The sequence below is a fragment of the Coffea arabica genome, chromosome 8c (assembly GCF_036785885.1).
Source record: "Coffea arabica cultivar ET-39 chromosome 8c, Coffea Arabica ET-39 HiFi, whole genome shotgun sequence".
Lineage (NCBI taxonomy): Eukaryota > Viridiplantae > Streptophyta > Magnoliopsida > Gentianales > Rubiaceae > Coffea > Coffea arabica.
In genome coordinates, this window is record NC_092325.1 from 44,725,921 (window position 1) to 44,747,556 (window position 21,636).

The 21,636-nt window shown below is 35.8% G+C and overlaps 2 protein-coding genes across 3 annotated transcripts; both read left to right on the plus strand.

Moving 5' to 3' along the window:
* Positions 1-652: 652 nt before the first annotated feature.
* Positions 653-4,731, plus strand: LOC113705389 (homeobox protein BEL1 homolog). Its single transcript, XM_072063227.1, has 4 exons — positions 653-2,100; positions 2,503-2,876; positions 3,355-3,415; positions 3,608-4,731. The coding sequence occupies exons 1-4, from the start codon at positions 1,120-1,122 to the stop codon at positions 4,319-4,321; spliced, it is 2,130 nt and encodes a 709-aa protein (XP_071919328.1). The 5' UTR covers positions 653-1,119; the 3' UTR covers positions 4,322-4,731.
* Positions 4,732-8,285: 3,554 nt separating this feature from the next.
* Positions 8,286-16,370, plus strand: LOC113706547 (golgin candidate 6-like). Of its 2 annotated transcripts, none has more exons than XM_072062545.1 (20): positions 8,286-8,447; positions 8,729-8,780; positions 9,050-9,102; positions 9,397-9,524; positions 9,605-9,657; positions 10,253-10,399; positions 10,487-10,560; positions 10,661-10,730; positions 10,819-10,872; positions 10,957-11,052; positions 11,619-11,669; positions 11,744-11,824; positions 11,989-12,102; positions 12,188-12,259; positions 12,526-12,711; positions 12,917-13,020; positions 13,319-13,367; positions 14,294-14,359; positions 14,531-15,295; positions 15,653-16,370. In XM_072062545.1, exons 2-20 carry the CDS (start codon positions 8,757-8,759, stop codon positions 16,193-16,195), a joined length of 2,730 nt encoding a protein of 909 aa, XP_071918646.1. In that variant the 5' UTR covers positions 8,286-8,447; positions 8,729-8,756; the 3' UTR covers positions 16,196-16,370. The 2 variants fall into 2 exon arrangements, with proteins under 2 accessions (XP_071918646.1, XP_071918645.1); XM_072062544.1 differs by having other exon boundaries at positions 8,307-8,447; positions 9,382-9,524.
* Positions 16,371-21,636: the final 5,266 nt, after the last annotated feature.

Below are 21,636 nucleotides of genomic sequence, written 5' to 3' on the forward strand. Positions count from 1 at the left end.
ACTCTAGCTTAGCTTCAGTTTTAGGGATTCGTACCCTTCCAAGATCTGTACCCGTAGTACATGTAGCAGCGGGGTTTCATTTGTCTCTGTTGTTGATGCTCTTTTTTTTTTTTTTTTTTAAATTTCTTTTCAGCTTTTCTACTTTTTTTTTTTTTTTTTTGGTCTGGTTTGGGGTGGTGTAATAATAGCGCAGTAGTACTAATTGCTACTGCTAAGATAGCACCACAGTCAAGAACAAAGACATCAAGTGGCGGCTTTTTAGCATGTTGTATTGTACCAAGGCAGAGAGGACGATGATTTTCTTCTCTCTAGTCCATCTGCCCAAACACTCCATGGTCCTGTTTGTGCATGGGGTATTATTTTTTGAGAGTCTTTAATTTATGGAAACATATGGTCCCTGTGTCTGATTGTCCAATTGAAAGAAGTATTCAATTTTCATTATTAAATTAAATTTTCAAAACTTCAGCTGTTCTCCAAAAAAATAAAAATAAAAATACTGTTTACCATGTATTTTAATCGGCAGGATATGGAAATAATTGAAGGGGCGATTTTGGATTTCTTGGAATTCTTCTACTACTAGTTTGTACGTACTTCATATCTATCACATACTAATACTACTATCATATATTGCATTGACCCACTCTGCTGGCCTGAGAGAGAGAGAGAGAGAGAGAGAGAGAGAAATAAAGAAAGATCAGCAGAAGAAGCAGAAGGGGGGCATATCAAATGATGAACATGGCTTGGAAGTCATCATCAGTCATCAGACTTCCCCCTATCTGATCTTCTATTTCTGAAGAATTTCTGTTTCTTCCTGCCTAGGTCAGCTTCATGCCACTGCACTTCTTGCTTGGCTTATTAACAGCACAAGTCTGAGATCCACCAGTAGTCTAACGGATAAAAATCCAACCTTTTTCTAATTTTCTTGCAAAAAAGCCTGTAACTTGAAGCCTTAGACTGAGGAAATCTTTTGGTTTGATTAATCTTTGCTTCATTTTCCTCCCTTTTTGACTTCTTTTGCCACTCGTGTTTTTTTTTCCCATGGGATGTGTTGGTTTCTTGGGTACGCGTGACTAATTGATGAAAATTTAGAGCCAGCTGAAAGAAAACCGTATAAGATCTATGCCTATTCCAGGTGGTGAGGAGAAAACGAGGGCTATGGTTACAACAACTGGCTATTGTTACTCAGATCCTTCAAACGTTAATCCCAGTATCCAGACTCATATAGTCACCCAGTTGCAAAGCTTCGAGTCCAATCCAGAGATCTATAACTTGACTACTGGCATGGAGATGATAGGGTTTCCATCCAAGAATCTACAACCGACTAGTCATGATAACAATTCAGTTATGTGGAAAGAGTTCTTTGGTAAGCCTTCTGGAAACCACCACCACCATTATCAGGCTGGTGGTGCATCGTCTTCAAAGACCATCAATGAGCCATCATCGGCTAGTGATCAATTTTATCAGCAAGATTTCAGTGCAACTGCTAAGCCTGATTTTTCAACCGGGATTTCTGATACAGCAAGTCAGGAGAGTCTGATGGTTACGCAAAATCATCATAATCAGTCTTCAGCAGCTTGGCATGTCAACAGATCAGTGCTTCTCGGCGATCCTTCTTTGAGAGTGGTGTTTCCTTGTGAAGGAAACGAAAGGCCTAGTCAAGGACTTTCACTGTCACTCGGCTCATCTAACAATCCTTCAACTATTGGATTACAATCTTTTCAACTCAAACATCAAGATGATATGAGATTTGCTCCCTCCACCTCAAGAGATGGGCAGTTTATTGGCAAGTCTTTGAATATTCAACAGCAGCAACAAATGATGGAAGATGGGTTTTTGGGAAAAGCTGCAAACCTTCATCATCAAGGCCTGTTTCAGATAAGAAGCTCAAAGTACTTGGCTCCTGCTCAGGAGCTACTGAATGAGTTTTGTAATCTCGAAACAAAGCAAACTGACCGTACGTCAAAGTTAAAGCTTCACAAAACCAGTCAATGGCAGGACCAAGAAAATGCAAGCAATCCCTCAAAAATGCAATCTTTATATTCCCTTGACCTAATGGAACTGCAGAAGAGAAAAGCTAAGCTGCTTCAAATGCTAGAAGAGGTATATATCTGCGTCTGCAAAACATCCCTTCTTCTTTTAAGATCAAAACTTTTTTCTATTGTTGTTTATCGTGTTTCTTCATGATGAAATCTCCACCATCCACATAAGATGACGGTAGTTTACTAACTATCAAGGAATAGTAGATTTACTGGACTATTCGGACTCCTGGAATGAAACTCATGAAGAGTTGAACTAACTCCGCAGCTGAGGACACTTTTCCATTAATGCTCACATGGTGACAATTTGGAAATTCCATTTAATTTTCAGAACCCTCTATTCAGTTCATTTGTCTGTAATATTTACATTTTACTGCTGGTACTCAAAACTTGTTTGTATTCGAAACTCTAATAATTCTCAAAACTTCAGGAACAAAAAAAGACTAAAATCTTTTCCAATCTGCAGGTGGATAGAAGATACAAGCACTACTGTAATCAAATGAAGGCTGTGGTATCATCATTTGAAGCGGTGGCTGGAAATGGAGCAGCAGCAGTTTATTCAGCCTTGGCATCTAAGGCTATGTCAAGACATTTTAGATGTTTACGGGATGGTATTGTTGGTCAGATTAAGGCCACCAAGAAGGCTTTAGGGGAGAAAGACACGGCTGCTCCTGGAGGCGAGACACCGAGGCTTAGACTTCTTGATCAAGCATTAAGGCAACAGAGGGCTTTTCAGCAGATGAGCATGATGGAAAGTCATCCATGGAGACCTCAACGCGGCCTTCCTGAGAGAGCCGTATCTGTTCTTCGCGCTTGGCTCTTTGAGCACTTCCTTCATCCGTAAAGTCTTCCTCCTTCTATCCCTTCTTTTAATTTCTTGCTGTTTTCACTTATCAAGTAGTACAAGATAGACTAAAGGTTCAACAATCAACAGTATTTGAATATATTTCTTACTTGAAGTCTCAGTCAATTGTTTAGAAAAACAAACCCAAAATTTGTTAGTTTCTCTCCACCATTATCAAGATTCCCTGTGTCCATTGTCGCATTTTGCTTCCTAAATGCCTTTTTTTTTTTTATGCGAGCGATTTTATAGACCTTTTTGTTATAATTGCGTGAAATTTGTTTGTTACAGCAAAACTTGGCCCCATCTCTCTCTCTCTCTCTCTCTCTCTCTCACACACACACACACACATTCTCTCTCCCTTATAAATGCATACGAGAATATCATTTTGATCGCACCTAGCAAAAAGAGCACAAACGAGCCGGATGAACCATAACTTTCAAGACTGGAAGTGTTAATGTTCACATTTTGTTGCAGGTACCCGACTGATGTAGATAAACACATTTTAGCTCGCCAAACAGGTCTCTCAAGAAGTCAGGCAAGTCCTTTTCTAAGAACAATTATTTAAATCCACCATCGTGTATATTATATTAGCGATGGAGTATATCTTCTTAGAATCTATTTATTAGTGAATGAAATATTTCTTTTGCTTAAGTTGAAAAGTTTATCCCTGTTGTTTTCAGCGTATCTTGCATGACTAATGCTTTGTTTTATATTGGTATTTGTTCAGGTGTCCAATTGGTTCATTAATGCCAGAGTAAGGCTATGGAAGCCCATGGTGGAAGAAATGTACACTGAAGAAACCAAGGAGGAAGAAAACTTGGGGGAGTCCTTGGATGAAGGACCAGCCAAAGGAGGCCTTGATGATCATCACAACCCTCATCATCAGTCTAGAGCTGATCAAGATCAGAAGCCAACACCGGACCAACTTGTTAGAATTGATTCTGAGTGCCTCTCTTCAATTATCAACAACCCTGAAAAGAATGACAGCAAAAGTAGCAAAAGCCTTCATCAGGATGATCACAACTTGCAGCACATCCAACACCACAGTTTCAGCAGAGTCTCGGATTCATTTGGCGCTGTGGAGTTGGACTTCTCATCATACAATCATCACTCAGCTGGTGCTCTCTCTTATGAAAATGCACATCAGACCTACGCCGCTGGTGGCAGCGGCAGCGGCAGCGGCAGCGGCAGCGGCAGCGGCAGCGGCAGCGGGGGCAGTGGTACTGGTGGTGGGGTGTCCTTAACGTTGGGTTTACAGCAGCACAGTGGAGGTGGGGTGAGTTTGGCATTCTCTCCAGCTTCACAAAATTCTCTCTTTTACTCTAGAGAGCACATGGAAGATTGCCCACCAGTTCAGTACTCACTCTTGGATAGTGAAGGCCAGAATTTGCCGTATAGGAACTTGATGGGGGCACAATTGCTCCATGATTTGGCAGGATAGGAAATAGAATGTTTGGAGATCACCCATAGGATGTTCATCGATCAACATTTTCAAGGGTCCTCAGCCATGGAGGGATGGTGGTGGTTGACGACTGAAATGTGCACTGGGTGAAACTATGGAAATGCAACATACATTTTTAGTCCTACAAGTTACCATATATTTTGGCTAGGTACACCGCATACAATGGAAATTAATGGATTAATGGCTATAAATTTTGAACATTTTACTGCTTTGGAAGAGTAGTTAGAGTTGCTTTTGAGCTGGACGCCTAGTATTGCTAGCAATCGATGATGCAAGACTATATATACAGATCTTTAATTCTCCTCTTTTCGAAGATAAGATTCTGTAATTTATAAAGTTTTTTCATCTTGCAGCTATGTAAATAAGTAGAAGGTGGTGAATTGTGATTCCTCTCTCTCGCTCTCAAAGCTGGCCTGCTGGATAAGTGAGAATGAAAATTGTGGTTCTGATTAGCTTAACCAAAGATTCCAAATTTTTTGGGGGCACATAACAAAAGATATTTTGTTTTGTTATATTATAACGACAATTAATTCAGGCAGCAGTATTTGTTGCAATCTCCGCTCAAGATTAGGACCATTCATCCAGAAATTACAAAATATCAAGATCGCATGTTAATTGTGGTCCTTAAATCCCTCAAAAAAGGAAGCTACTGATCGATTTCATGCCCCAGAAGAAAATTGCTTGCATCTTTAGTCTTCAACAAAGCTATGATTTTTGGTTACCACTTTCGCTAAGTGAAAGTGGCTTTCTCAAGTGCTTTTCTAGGTAAACCTCCAAAGCTGATTGAGATGTATTTACCTAGCTAGCACATGCTAACACCATCATACACACATATATATATTTAGGGTTTAGAACCTCGACTCTTCAGAAAATGAGATTCGCAGCATACCAAGATGTTTCTCTTTTTTAGGTAGGGGCAGCTAAATCTTGCAAGATTGATGATGAGAACGGTGTAATTGCTTTGCTACATGTATTTGTGCTTCATCCATGCATACAGATCAAGGCTAGCAGCAAGTCTAAACCGGTATATATATTCATGCAATCAAACGGCTGAAATTAAAGTTGTGCAACAAAGTGGCTGAAGTGCTGTATAGATATTCCTCTCATAATTTCAACTATGAATGAACTTGGGCGCGCAGGGGAACAAGATCAAAGACGATGAAGTTGACATGGACATATTTATCCTAGTACTTCAGTGATGTTCTTGATTTTTGAATCTTTTCTCAGACAAGTGATAACTGACAACCGATACTTTAGTCATCCATCCTTTCCAAGGTGGTGACAATCTGCCTTCCAAGGTGGTGACAATCTGCCTTCCATCTGCCGAATATTTCTTGCTTTGCTGTTCGCCTCTATTGCAAAGAATGAGGATTCAGTCCACAATGATTAAACATGTAGATATATATTACTAAAGCACTAATTAATATGATTTAAGAAAAATAATTATAAACTTCTGATGGAAACCAAATTATACTAGTTTGAACCAACCGACAGTTAGTTTCACAAAAAATAAATTAATCCGGCTATTTCTTGATGTCATGTCATTAAATCAGTAATAATGCCGTATTAATCTTACCAAAATCGCAACTTTGGTGGTATATTGTTAGCTCTCTCTCCGGCCGGCATTGATATTTTCACTCTTTGTATTCCAAAAAAAAAAAGAGAATTAAATATCAAAGCAGCATATTATATTTGTTAAAACAAAAAAAAAAACTTTACAATTTAGTAAAACCGTTCTTGCCGTGCTAATGAAGCAAGTGATTTTTGGATGGTTTCTATTGCATAGCGTGGACTGTAGGCCACACGCATCGTTGCTGTGCTGTGTAATTTTTAGACTTATTTGCCATAAAAGATTGTTTTGGGCCCATCATATTCTCTTGAACAATAATATCAATCAGTTGAGTTTAAGTAGAAAAATTTTCTCCGAACTCTGTCAACGAATGCCCTCAAACTCGATCGTTACCTACTTGAAAGGCATTTTTTGCTGTTCCCTTCATCCATACATGAATCTATGCATCAAAATGAGCTATGTTGATGAGAAAAAAAAAGTTATTTTCCTCATAACTCACTCGATTAATTTGGTATAGTGACGGGATGAAATTCAATGAAATGCGTAAAATACTAAATTATGATATTTACAGTAGTTTGATGTGTGTGTAATACATGTGTATTAAACACTATGATCATGACAGTTACAGTGTATACACTGTCAACACTTAACACTGGATAAATGATAATTATCTAAATTTTGAATTTAAATTTAAATTTATATATATATATATATTATGAATCCAATAGTGATGATCTATACACTGTTAGTGTATATAAAATTTACTCGTAACAAAATTTTACTTAAAAAAAACAAACAAGGAGGTGAAGACGTTTTCTACAGTGAGGCCATTGTCAGAGTTCAATCCACGAACCCATTCTGCACTTGTCTCTTCTCGCAATGCACATGGCAAAGTTTGGATTTGGAGTACAACCCAAAAACAAAGAGCAGCTGGAGCCCAATGGTCTCGAATTGAAGGTCGGGACAATTTGAACCATTTACGGTCCGTGTAATGCAGGACTATGGATGACCCATGCATTCAATACGCTCGTGCTAATAATCATCTCGTGGAAATGGAAAAGCATATGCGTTATCAGGATGACCTGAGAATTTTCTGCATTCCATGTAACAATGGCAACAACCAAAAAGGAGAGAAAAAAAAAAAAAGTAACAATGAAGATGTGTCAAGGTTTCTCCTTCGTTGCACTCTAAAGATTACAATTTCAAGGTTTCTTTTTCTTTGAACTCTAAAAATTACAATTTTGTTATGCTTCGTGTCACAATAATTTTTACTTTCGAATATATCTAATGAGTTCAGGTGTTAATATTTTTTTTAAAAAATAAAGCTAAATAATAAAAATGTATAAATGTAAAGTTTCAAGGCATAGTAACAGATAACATTTTCAAAATTATTAGCATAGCATAAAAAATTAAAATAATGACAATGAGGTATTGAGAATATTAATGTTCTAATATAATAGAATAAGACATTGTTTCTGGTTGCTTTATATTTTACAAAATCTGATAAAAGAAACTAATTATAGAGGATCATCAGAACCAGCAAAATCTACTCTTTGGTTGTTAGTAGATTTTAACATTTTTTTATCATTAAAAAAACTATAATAAGAGTATAAAAACAACCCAGAGTATCGCAAACTTGATTTTAGAAATCAAAATCTATAATTAGTTAAAATAGTCAACTGAATCTAAACTTGAGTATGCTTAGATTTATGCTATAAGCTCAAGAAAAGGAACAAAGTCATCCTTCCTAGGTACTTTTTCTATGGTTACGAAGGTCAAGAGGAAGAGAAAGGAGATGAGAGCCAAAATACGGCTAATAATAGAAATTATAAAAGGTTGGAGAAGTGATTTTGGTGTCGTTTCCTAAAATATTCATGAAATCAATTTACGCTCCAAATTATTTACAACCACCGGATAAATTTTGAGAGAAAAAATATTTATTTGCCTTTCATCAATGTTATTGACAAACACCCGAAAACATATTTTGATTCCATGTATTCTTCTTTTCATCAATGTTATTAGGAACCAAAGCTTGTTTTTACACAAAACTATATAACGTACTCATTTAAATGCTATGGGGTTGACTCATACTAGCATGCCATTGTGATACTCCATTCCATTCTCCATTATTAGAGTAGTCATAAAAGATTTTGAAAAAAAAAAAGAAAAGTTTTCCCTACAATAAATTTAAAAACTCATTGCACATTAAATACATCAAAAGAATTTTTAAAAAAGGTTGAGAAAATGAGAATTTATAATAAAATTTTTTTTTATAACGGATTAACTCGGATCCAAATCCAAATTGAATATGACCTGGACGGAACCAGGAACGTGTACTCCAGTTCATATGATGCGACGACGCCAATTCTACTCGCTCTAATAACAGAACAAAACTAACTACTCTGGTAACTCTGCATCCCAATATCCTATCCCACTTTGACCCGACCCGTTTAAATCTCTCTCTCTCTCTCCCCCGGTCCCTCCCTGTCTCTTTCTTCTCTCTCCTCGATCTCTCTCGCCATAGCAGACTCGAAGGTGAGAGTTAAGGAAGAAACACAATTCTACGGTTTAATTCACTTTAATTGTCATTGTCCAATTTCTGCCATTTTTACCTTAACTGGTTATCATCTTGTGTCTTTTTTTTGACAAAAAAAAGGTTATCATCTTGTGTCAATTTCGCCCGAATTGGTTTGTTTTCTTCATCAAGTTTAATAATGGGTTTCAATTGAGATTTTATTTTCATTCTGTAGTTCATGTTCATCAAGGTTTGACCTTTTTTGATAAAGGGTTATATTCTTCTCTATAACTTGTTTCAGGTACTAAGATATACAGTATACAGCAAGAATGGATTTAGTTTCCAAGTACCAGGTGATTATTTTATTTAATTTGCCATTTTATCTTATTAGTAGCTTGACAATTTAATCTTAGCTATTGGTTCATCTGGAAGCTGATACTTTTCAATTTCCTCCAGTTCTTTTTGTTGGTTTTAATATTCTGTATTCAGATAACGGAATGCATAGCTTGTTACTCGTTTTGCTCTATTTTTCAATTTTGTATTCCTTTAAAAAAAAAAAGAATTCCTTTTTGCTTCAGTGTGTATTAAAATTTTAATTAGCTGAGTATTACTAATTGTGCAGGGGTACGTTGGACGTGTCTTTGGAAATGAGAACTCGGGTTCGAGTGAAGATAGGTAAATTTCTTGTTTCGTGGATTGATTTATGTGTATGTGTACGAGTGTTAGCTTTGTTTGAAAATGACTGGGAATATGGAGGTAAAAACTTGACTAACTTGTCCACGTAAGTGAGAAGGTGTAGAATGTCAAGGAGTGTAGGAAATATAGCAAATGTAGGCCTTCTAACCAAGGGGTGTGCTATTAGATTCTAGTTGAGATTTGGAGCCGTGAGTTCTTCTTGTGAGTTTGGGACTGTCTTTCTTTCAATGTAGATTCTATATCTTGTTCTTAGTTCAGGTATTGTGACAACAGTTATATCGAACGCTTACTTGACCGGATAAGCAATGGTGTACTGGCTGAGGATAGGAGGGCTGCTATGGCTGAACTGCAATCTGCTGTGCCTGAAAGTCAAGCTGCACAGTTGGCTTTTGGGGCAATGGGTAATTGCTTCTCTCTTCTGGATGAATTTGGTTTTTTTCCCACAAGTGGGTAACTCACCCTTTGAATTAATGCTTTTCAGGCTTTCCAATACTTTTGAGCGTCTTAAAAGAGGAACGCGATGATCTTGAATTGGTTTGAATCCTTCTGTCTCCCTTTTTTCCTGTCCCTTTTCATATTTTGATTTTGATTCTTGAATTTCTATATTTTTTTGTCAAAAATTCTTGAATTTCTATTATAGTTCCTTCATTTTGTGGTCTAAAATCTACATGTAGTGCTGGGAGTTCATTCTGGAAAAGTAAATGATGTTGATATCTAATTTACTGATTGTCCATGTGCTAATTTTGCTGAATATATTCGGGTATCTTTCCTTTGTGGGAGGCTTACATCGATCGCTTTTGAATGTATAAGCTTTCTGGTTGTACTTAGCACTGGTTGTTGTTTAGTCTCTAATATATGCCATCCCTGTTGTGGTATTCTCACTGTTCATACTTCTGGGTTGAGTAAAGTGTGTTTTTGCCCAACTATCAGAATAGAGATGAATAAAACCCATTGTGATGATTTACAGTCGAGCACATTTCATGAATATAGAGTGTCTCTGGTTGTTAGATAACAATTTACACTGCTAAGTTGCACAATCTCAACTTTAAAGACAGAACATCTTTTGATCTTTTTACTCACCATGCACTTGTATTAGATACTAAAATGTTATAATGTTGACCGTTTGAAGGTTCGTGGAGCTCTGGAAACTCTTCTGGGTGCCTTAACTCCAGTTGCTCATAGCAGAGGTCCAAAAAATGAGGTTCAACCAGCTCTAATGAATAGCGATTTGCTTTCTAGAGAAGTAGACAGCATATCTCTTCTTTTAAGCTTGTTGGTAAGAAAACCAACTTTTGGACTAATAATCTGCATATGTTTTGGTTTTGCTTTTTCCTTTGCAATTCCTAATTTAGTGTTCTGGCAGTCGGATGAGGATTTCTATGTGCGCTACTTTACAATTCAGCTGTTAACAGCACTTCTAACAAACTCTCCTAGTAGGTAATTTTTCCTGAAATGTTTTATACATGATGTTGCTTAATCATTTCTCTTGTTGCTTTGTAACTTCTACCTTTCTTAGAATTTTAAATCGATTTTTCAGGTTGCAAGAAGCTATTCTCACCATTCCTCGTGGTATTACACGGCTTATGGATATGCTCATGGATCGTGAGGTATGAAACTATTACTAGCGTTGAGTGGCTTTGAATCTAATCTCCCTGTTGATGATGGATCTTGAGTTACTTTTGTTTCTTTTTGTAGGTTATAAGAAATGAGGCTTTGTTACTCCTGACTTACTTGACCCGCGAAGCTGAGGTGACATTTGGCTATATTCTTGTCTCAGATTAATTTCGTTTTGCTTTTCTATTTGACCTGATTTCTTGCTGTAATCATATTCAGGAAATTCAAAAAATAGTGGTTTTTGAAGGTGCTTTTGAGAAGATTTTTAGCATTGTCAAAGAGGAAGGAGGTTCAGAAGGAGGTGTAGTTGTTCAGGTGGTTTACAATTTAAATCACATGCATTTGTCATTATGGTGCAGTCATCTTTATATGTTTCTCTCCTCTACCAAAAGACCCAAAATTTCCTTGTTTTCTATCACTTCTTTTTTGGTGGTGTATCAAATTCATTCTGAAGTTTTGCTTTTATAGCATTAACCTGATTAGCGTGTCTTCTTTACTCTTAACTACTGATACCTTTGTTTCTTTGTCAAAGATGGAGACTTGGCTTCCTAGGACATAGTGAATTGTTTTTTTTTTTTTTGGCTTACTTTTCATTTATGATGCATAAAGAAGTTCAATTTCATTTGTTTAGATATCAAGTAAAACTAATACCTTGTACATTGTCCATTTTGATATCGTATGAATAGCTTCTGGCTAACTTTTCCTCTGTGAATGACAAACACAGTGGGTTATTATGGCCTTCTTAGGTGGTGGTGCATATAGGTTTAGTTCTGGTTATGTATGAGGTTTATTGATATCTGTAACTATTTCACAGTATTTTCATTCTGATTTGTATTTTATATGGATATGATTGTTCCTGGTTTCTCTTTGGTACTCTACAGGACTGTCTTGAGTTGTTGAACAATCTCCTGCGTAATAATGCATCTAATCAGGTTAGTTAAGATATTATTTGTGGTTAAATATGCCTAGCTCTTAATCTGCAACTAATTATTTTTGCCTGATTTAGGTACTGCTTAGAGAAACAATGGGCTTGGACCCTTTAATGTCAATTCTCCGAGGAACCACCTACAAGTTTACTCAACAAAAGGTTCAAAACTCAAGATTACATTATTACAAATGTCTTGCATCTAGTTTGAAATGACTGTACCTGCTGGGCACGCTGAAGCAATTACTGATTTGCTTGTATAAGCCATCAAAGAAGCCTTTCTTATTTCATTTCTTTGTTCTTGTGAATCATTCAATTGCCAGTAGACAATAAATATACTCAGTGTTCTGGAAACGATTCATTTGCTCATGATTAGAGGTCGAGAAGCAGATCCTGGCAAGGAAAAAAATAGCCTGACTAACAAAACAGTCTTGGTTCAGGTTGGTTTCAATATTTCTCCTTTGTGAAGTTTCTCAAGGCTTTGACCTCAATTTTCTAAGCAATTACTGTTTATGTATATTGTAGAAAAAGGTTTTGGACCATTTATTGATGTTGGGAGTTGAAAACCAATGGGCCCCTGTACCAGTGCGTTGCATGGTAATGTAACTTTAAATCCCTAGCCTGGTGATTTTTTTTTTTGATTCATGCTATCCTCTCAGTTTTCCTCTTCACTGGGAGATGAATACAATGTAGAATTACCTGTTATGCAGGAAATAACAAGGTAATGAGAAATTGAACAACATATATTAGTCTTTTTTATTGACCATGAGTGCCATGGCTGTTCTTCAGAATATATCTAGTGAAAATAATGAAAATTTGGAGACATGTAATGCGCTTATCAATTTCACTTTCATACTATTCAGGCACTGCAATGCATTGGAGACCTGATTGCCGGTCATCCTCAAAATCGTGACTCTCTTGCAAGTAAAGTTCTTGGTGAGGAACCACATGTGGAGCCAGCTCTGAATTCTATACTCAGGATTATCTTACGCACTTCTAGTGTCCAAGAGTTTGTATCTGCAGACTATGTTTTTAAGAGTTTTTGTGAGGTTTGAATTATCAGCTTTATCTTTATGATGGTTTCCTATAATTTATGCATCTCAAAATGCATTGTCAGTTACCAAGGGCTTCAATTTCTAAGTTATCATATCTTCTCTCTGTTTGAGGTTTTATGATGCTTCTGTTCCCCCCCCCCCCTCCCTTGTACATGTCTTCAATAACACTTAAAATGTGTGATTTAATTATTGGAAGCAGAAAAATCCTGATGGTCAGACAATGTTGGCATCAACGCTAATACCACAGCCGCAACTGATGACTCATGCGCCCTTTGAGGACGATGTTCACATGTCATTTGGAAGGTAGTTCTATATTCCTTTTGTTCCATTCTTGAGCTTTTTTTTAGCTGGCAATGGTTATTGTGAAAACAAAGCACTTGGAAATACTTTCCTGTCTACCTCATGTTCTTTCTTAAACATTAATCCCTTGCAACCCCCCGGCCCAAAAAACAAAAAAAAGGAACAAATGAAAAAAAAAGAAAAAAAGGAGATGAAGGAAAAGGGCAGTTATAGTGAGGTCACAATGAGGGTAATGAAGGGAGGGAGAGAAAAGTAAATTTCCTTTTAGAATAATAAACTTTTATGAAACCTGTCTTGGCAGCATGCTGTTACATGGTCTTACAATGAGTGAAAGCAATGGTGATCTTGAGGTATGTATGCTGATCGTTATTGTTTTGTCTTAAAGGAAAAGCATGTAGAAGGATTTTCTGAATTTAGGAAGAGGATTTTATCTTCAAAATGAAGTTGTTGTTGTTGTTGTTATTTTTTTATTTTTTATTATTTTGGGGTTACACTGGCATGTCCATTAGTTTGCTATGAATTTGAAACTGTAAGCTCATTATTGCAGAGCATTGATAGGTGGGAGAGAGACAGATGAAATTTCTTTTCATGAATCATTCCACTTAATATAAATTTTGTGTTTCTTGATGTTCCTATATGTAGGTTGTCCGTTGGGCTGTAATCTGACTTTGAGAATCCATTTCCATTTGGAAGTTAAAAATAGGGAAATCGTGTGAACTTTTTTACTTTTGCAAATTTAATGTTGAAATCTGACCTTAGATTTTATACAGTTCACGAATATGATGAATTCTAGTAAATATGTTGTTAACCAGGTTTGGGTTTTGACTTTTATGACAGAGCTATGCCAAGTTTCTAAGTAGAAGACATTATGCTTGTTGCTTTTTATAGTGTACTTTTATTTTGTCAGTTTTTTGTTTTTTTGTGTCTAGATTGACCTGTGTGCTCTACATGACAAGGAACAGTTTGGGGATGATTAAAGAAGCCGATAAAAGAAAAAGATCAGTTGTAGAAATGCATTTCATTGTGTATTTTGTTTCTAGAGGTCCTGACGATGAACACTGTTCCAGAGCCATCTAAACTACTTTTGTTTCTAATTCTAGAGGTCCTGACGATGAAAACTGTTCATAGCCATCTAAACTATTTTTGTCCTCCTCTTGATTTAGTCGTCTCAGTATCTGAATCATATCTTGAATAAGTTTTCATACCTTTCGTACATTGGTTCTGTGGTCCTTGTTGCTCAACATGTAAAACCATTTATACTATATTTGAAATGCAGACTTGCTGCAGAGCTGCTAGTGTGCTTTCTCATGTCCTCAAGGATAATATGGAATGCAAAGAAAGGGTATGCAATTACAACTTTCCATGTGAATTCTTGATGCCCTTTGTCCAAAAAGCTACATTTTATTTTTTAGAAGCAAATAAAGATTGAGAGTATTGGCTTTGAGTACAGTTGTGGAAGTTGGCCAAGTCTTATGGTTGTTTTGCATACTCTTTGATATATCATTTGGTGCAGGTCCTTAAAATTAAACTTGAAGCTCCAATGCCCTCATTAGGAGGTCCCGAGCCTTTGATGCACCGTATGGTGAAGTACCTTGCTCTTTCCTCTTCTATGAATGGTAACGATGGAAAATCAAGTGGATCTGGCAATGCCTATGTCCAACCATTTATCTTGAAGCTACTAGTTATTTGGCTCTCTAGTTGTCCAAATGCAGTGCAGTACTTCCTTGATTCACGCCCTCATCTAACCTATTTGCTTGAGTTGGTTTCAAATCCGGCCATGACTGTCTGTGTTAGGGGATTGGCTGCAGTGCTCTTGGGGGAATGTGTAATATTCAATAAATCTAATGATAGTGGAAGGGATGCTTTGAGCATAGCTGATGCCGTAAGCCAGAAAATTGGGTTAACATCATATTTTCTTAAATTTGACGAAATGCAGAAAAGCCTATTGTTTACATCTGCCAAGCCAACCCTGTCCCGCAAACAGTTAACCAGATCTAGTGCTGCTAGCATGGCAGAGATTGAAGATGTTGATGAAAATGAGGCAATTGATCTGAAAAATGATCATGCTATGCTGGTTTCTACATTTGATTCTCAGTTTGTCAACTTTCTGAAGCATTTGGAGGGTGAAATCAGAGAAAAGACTGTAGAAATCTACAGCCATCCAAAGAGCCAGGTGGCAGTGGTGCCAGCTGAACTAGAGCAGAGAAATGGAGAAGCTAATGGTGACTATATTAAGCGGCTAAAGACATTTGTTGAGAAACAATGCCTCGAGATACAGGTATATTTTTGTGAATCTCTCGTTTCATTGTATTCTAATTTAAGGCTTCTTGTCCACTAAGTATGAGAACCGCCAATTTCATCAAGATTATGGGAATATAGCTCGATTAAATGTAGTTGCAGTTTCCATAAGCATCTGATTTCTTGGAAGCAGGATGATATCAGACCTTTGCTTGACATTTAATTTTGAGGCAATGGTAGTCCTTGTATTTGTCTAATCAAACTAGAAAATCAAATGCAACGCAATGTTTGGCTTTTGCAGCCAACTTGGCCATCTTGCGGCATTATTATGTGAGCACGACCACATGCACCTGTCTGTCTTACATGATTTCATTTTTTGCTGCTACTTGACAAATAGGACCTTCTAAGTCGAAATGCAACTTTGGCGGAGGATCTTGCAAGGACAGGTGGGGATGGCTCATCAGAGCTTGAGCGTAGACCTAGTGCAGGAGCAGAAAGAGTCCAAGTTGAGGCACTTAGAAGAGACCTTCATGAGGCTTCTCAACGACTTGAGATGCTCAAGGCAGAGAAAACCAAGATTGAGTCTGAGGCTTCCATGTACCGAAATTTAGCTGGTAAGATGGAAGCCGATCTGAAAAGCTTATCCGATGCATACAACAGCTTGGAGCAGACAAACTTCCATTTGGAGAAGGAAGTAAAAGCTCCAAGTAGTGGTGGAGCTGTCCCCATCCCAGATGTGGAGACACTGAAAGCAGAAGCTAGAGAGGAAGCTCAAAAGGAGAGTGAAGCTGAATTAAACGATTTGTTCGTCTGTCTTGGACAGGAGCAGAGCAAGGTAGAGAGACTTAGTGCAAGATTAATGGAATTGGGTGAGGATGTTGAAAAACTGCTTGAAGACATTGGGGATGATCCAGGACTTCCTGAAGATGAAGAAGATTGATCATGGTTCTCTCGCATTTCGGTTTTAGGTTGTTTTTTAGTCTCCCCCTCTCTGACTCTTTCACAGGGATGTCATTTGGACTACTTGTATATCTTTGGTGGAATGTGATGGAACTCGGCCTTTTTTTTTTTCCTTTGATGATTGATGGAACTCGGCCTTTTTTTTTCCTTGTTAACTTTTTCTTTTTTTTCCCTTCATGGTCACCCCTCCCCCCAACACCCAAAAAAAAAAACCATGGGGCATTCCAGAAAAAAAAAAAAAGAAAAATTGAAACATGCACATTCTTTTTCACAGCACTAGAATGTTTTTGCTACTGAACTGAGTTTGTTATCGTTCTAGCTGAATTTCGAAAATAGGATGAAATTTTGGGCTTCGCTTCTCTATATAAACACTGCTGCATTTATTATCCCCTTTGAGCTTTCAAAATTGATAAATTATTTCACACGAACCTCCGGATGATCGCACCCTACACTGGGGGGGTCAATATGTGAGGGAGACGTAGAAAACTGCCGATGTTTCCCTTTCAGGGAGATTGGATGATGGAAGTTTGACTTGTGAGGTTGTTGATTTTTCACGTAACTCTGGTGGCGTAGTTTTGCCGTGACTGAAATCAGGCCCTTTTTTTTTGTTTTTTTTTTTTTGGGATTAATGACTCCTGGGATTTGAAAGGAAATAAAATCGGCCCAATCAAGACAAGGTGGTGGGCCTGACTGTCTTCTATTCCAGACATTCCAGGGTTCCCAGGCTGCAGGTAGTTGTATTCAAGCGATTGTGGCCCATGGATTCCATCCGGGTCGACTCTTGAGAACTTGCTAAAATTGATTTTCCATTTTTGTATTTGATGCTCCAGTAATTAATGCATTAGACCCGATTGAATTGAGGCACAACACCTCTATTTTGAACATTTTGAGGTGCAAAAGAAGCTGCAAAAATAGGTATTATTTTTATTACGAAAAGCCCTTTCAATGTGGAGTGTCGGCCGTGGGCTGAAATTAGACGGACCTTCTTGGAAAGAGTGCTGCTATCTCTTATATTATTTCAATTGTGCCGAAAAAAAGATTGTAAGCATAAAATTTTAAATTCAAAATTTTTCATTTATATAAAAAAAAATTCTTATTATTTCAATAGTGTTACAACTGGAAAAAGTTTTTATTTCTTTTCCTATATGATTGAAAGGAAGAAAATGATTTGACTTCAACTCGTCTCTTTTTTTTTTTTTAACCCTCGGAGAAAAGTTAGCTCAGATTTATCACAAAAAGAAAAAGAGAAAGAGGACAAGTAAAGTTGAAATAGAGTAGGAACTAGGAAGGGAAGGAAGGTGGCCTTTTTCTTGGGGGCAGCTAGCCTACTTACCACATGCCCGATTTAGAACTATTGGTTTCACTGGATTTTTGAGTCCGTACCAATGTCGGTGCTCTTTTTCATTTTCTTTTTCTTTTATCCTTTTGATTTGAAAAATGATCTCATACCCAAAAGTTTCTACCACGCTCCAACATGGGCTGGTGATTCATGATGAAGAGAGACGAAGACACAATTATTGAATAACTCAATTCACAACAATTGCAATATTGTATAACTACTGCCAAAATATATATATATATATATATATATATATATATATATATATATATATATGTGTGTGTGTGTGTGTGTGTGTGTGTGTGTGTTTCTTTGTCATAATATTGCATTGTTTCAAGCAAAATAAGCTAGGCTAATGGCATCACATCTCTTTGTCTCAGATTTTCTTTTCTCTAAATGATTTTTGAGAAAACAAAAAAAGGGTTCTTTTCTATTTAAGAGAAGACTTCGACCTTGTTTGGACAACAATTTTCATTGCTATTTTGTCCGTGAACACATTTTTCAATCACTTTTTTACATCACATATATCAAATCGTTACAATAATTTTTCTGTAAAAAATCTAGAAAAGTGTAATTCAAACACAATCTAATTAAGTTTTATAAGAGGGAAAGAAAATGTAAAGAGTTTGAAAGTCGAATCAATAATTATCAGCGAAACTGGACAAAATTTTATCTGCAATAATGTTAGAATGTTTGGAAGATGTTTCTCGAACTTTGAAAAAATTAAAAGAAGAAGAAGTTGGAGCTAATGGGTTTTGCTTCAACTCTACAATAAATAAATTAGAACCCTCAAAATAGACTTCTTGTTTTTTTTTTTCAAGAATCTAAACTTGTTTGTTGGATCAGTCAGTTCTTCCTTCGTGTTTTTCCAAGGGGCCAGGCTGTAGATATTACCAGTCCCAGAAAGCTCCAACACAAGGCACTAGAAGTCCAGACCGGCAGAGTACAATTATACAACCAGTAGCACGAAACCTGAGAGACCCATCTCCGTTTGTCGGCTCCACCTCCAATGAGCGATCGCAGCTGCAATGGTTAATTCCTCTGTATATTTGTCGATAATAGCCTAACGGGTACAATGATCGTCAATGAAGTGGACAGAGGAGCAGGAAGTAGAGACCCGTAGTGGTCTCTCCTGCTTTTTTAATTGAGACATCGATTTTTGTCTCCCGAGTCGCATTCATCACTGCTCTCCTAGTCATTAGTTTTTAAGTCGCTTTCTTATTCTCTTGAATTGTTTTTTCCTGGTAGGGGATGGAGGATTTAAAAAGCTAGGAAGGAGAGAGGGAGATTTGAGGGGGTGCTTGGTTCAAGCTTAGGAATTGGAATTGTAATTGGAATCATACAAAAAAAACTTAGTATGGGTTTTGGAATGTGTATCAAATTTAATAATCAATTTTTTACCTTTAATTTCTTTTTTCTTTTATATCTTTTTTCTTCCTCGTTCAAATGCTTATCCCACATACCCATCTACCATATATATATATATATATATATATATATTCAAATATAAATATAAATATTTTGTTTAAAATATATTTATATATATTTATATAATTTTATAAATATATTTATTTAATTTTGTTTTATAATATGTATATTTCAATTATGTATATTAATATGTATATTATATCGATTATGTCAATTGAAATAAATATTATATATTTATACATACTTATAAATAAATATAAATATATAAATATATAAATATATTTATTTATATATATTTATATAAATATATTCATTTATTTATTTATATAAATTTATTTATTTATTTATATTTATATAAATTAATAAATATATTTAGTTCAATTTTGTTTTATAATATGTATATTAACATATATTAATATGTATATTTCAATTATGTATATTAATATTAATATGTATATTATATCAATTGAAATAAATATATATATATTTATATATAAATATTAATAATTTGTTTAAAATATATTTATATGTATTTATAAATATATTTATTTAAATATATATTTAAATTTTGTTCTATAATATGTATATTAATATATATTTATATATAAATTATATTAATAGTTATATTTATATATATTTTTTATATATGTATATTAAATATATATTAATATACATATTAAAAAACAAAATTGAAATAAAAAATATTATATATTTTAATAAATAAATATTAATATATAGAAACAGAGCCCGTATATATTTTTAAAAAATTCAAAAAATAAAATTTTTTTTAAAGATTTTGGAATCAAATGTGGGATTCATCAAAACCCCCCAATCTACTTGGAGATTGAGAGTGGCTGATTTTTCATGATTCATTCCAATATTTCAAAACCCATACCCATTAGCCAAGTAACAATTTTGGGACTCAATCCAATTCTTGATTCCTATACCCTCAAACCAAGCACCCCCTAAATTCCGAGAACTTCTGATTCTTGAAACTCTAATCTTAAATCGCTTTCTTAATAAGACCTAAACAAACTGATATTTATCACTGTAGAATAAACTATAGAGACATTAATTAGATGACTATAAGGCCCGCCCGCCCGTGATTCAATTCTCAAACACTTTCCTTTCCTTTTTTGGTTTTCTTGAAAAGTTTGAAAAATGTTTTTTAAGTAAAAAAATAAAATAGTATAGTTCTTTTCTTTTAGTTTTGTCAAACCAACATCACCACTATAAAGTAGTTGTACTCCTTGATCGAAATGATAGCATTTTCAGTGCTCCTCAACCTTTTCGGTAATCTAATAGGAGTAGTTCTTTTTGCATTGCCGGTGGTGGGGGCGGAGAAGTGGGGTGGTGTGTTATCAAGTACGCTTTCCCAAGTCCTGTCCTCAGAAAGAAAGCTTGCATTAACAAAAATTTGAGATGGCTGTCCGCCTTTCCATAGAAAATAAAAAAGAAAAGAAAGTTATATTAACAAAAAGAGTAAATCTTATATACACACTGATGATATATACACCGTTACAGTTGAATATACGAGACACATATGTAAAATTTGAGTTTCAAATTCAAATTTGAATTATGTGTCATGCATCTAACAATGAAATTGTATATACTGTCAGTGTATAAAAGATTAATCCTAACCAAAATTCATCACAAAATCTACTTAAAACATTCAAAAAAAAGATTAAAATGTGATTAAAAAATATATTAATAAAATATTTCAAAAAAAAATTGTACAAATTTCCAAGTCAAACAAAGTGACAGGTGGTTTCCCACCTTTCGGGATGGGGTAACATCAATATGAGCAATAGTGGACGAGATTGCATATTGTTATTTTACTACTGTGATCTGTTGCTCGTTCCGACCTGCCTCAGTCCACACATTTCTTCTACTGTAGGTGAAGGAGAAATCTGGCGAAGACATTTACTGCCCAAGAAATTGATGTTCGCACTTGCAAGATACTCCCATGGGATTTGCCTAAATAGCTTTTTTTAATCGTCAAATTTTGTTTGCCTTTGCAGTCTTGCACTGAATTTGGATTTGCCTACAAAAAACTTGTTGTTAGCGGTCGGTCATAATAATCCTTTTTATGCTTTGATTACACCAAATTTTTAATAGCAACACAGGTTATCCCTAAAGGCAAAAGTTGATTGATGAAATTGTTGTACCATATAATCTTAGGGTCCACGACAGCATAATTTAGAATTTCACATGCAAAAATGTGTTTTCACGGTCCACTGGATGATCTTCTTGGCTAATCTTGAACAAAAATATTACTGCATGCACTTTTAGACATGAAGAACTACCTCTATATTCGGAAATGATTATGAAGTTACAGGACAACCACCGGCACCAACCCTTGCCAGGAAAGCTTAAAGCATTCTCAAGAAAGGGCGGGGCCTCGAAGCAAAGCAATCTTTGCCATTGATCACAAGGTCAACCTGCTCTCCTCCATCTCACTGTTGTGTTGACACTCACAACTATCAAAGCAAAAAATAATCAATGCTCTTAACTTTAAGCAGCATGGTTCGCATGGTTTACGGCATAAGCTATGCTACCATGCTCCTTCGTTCACAAGTGTGCCTTTTTGACCTTAAAAGAAAAAAATGCCACCACCATAGGAAGAACAGAATGAATGAATCTTTCATCAGCAG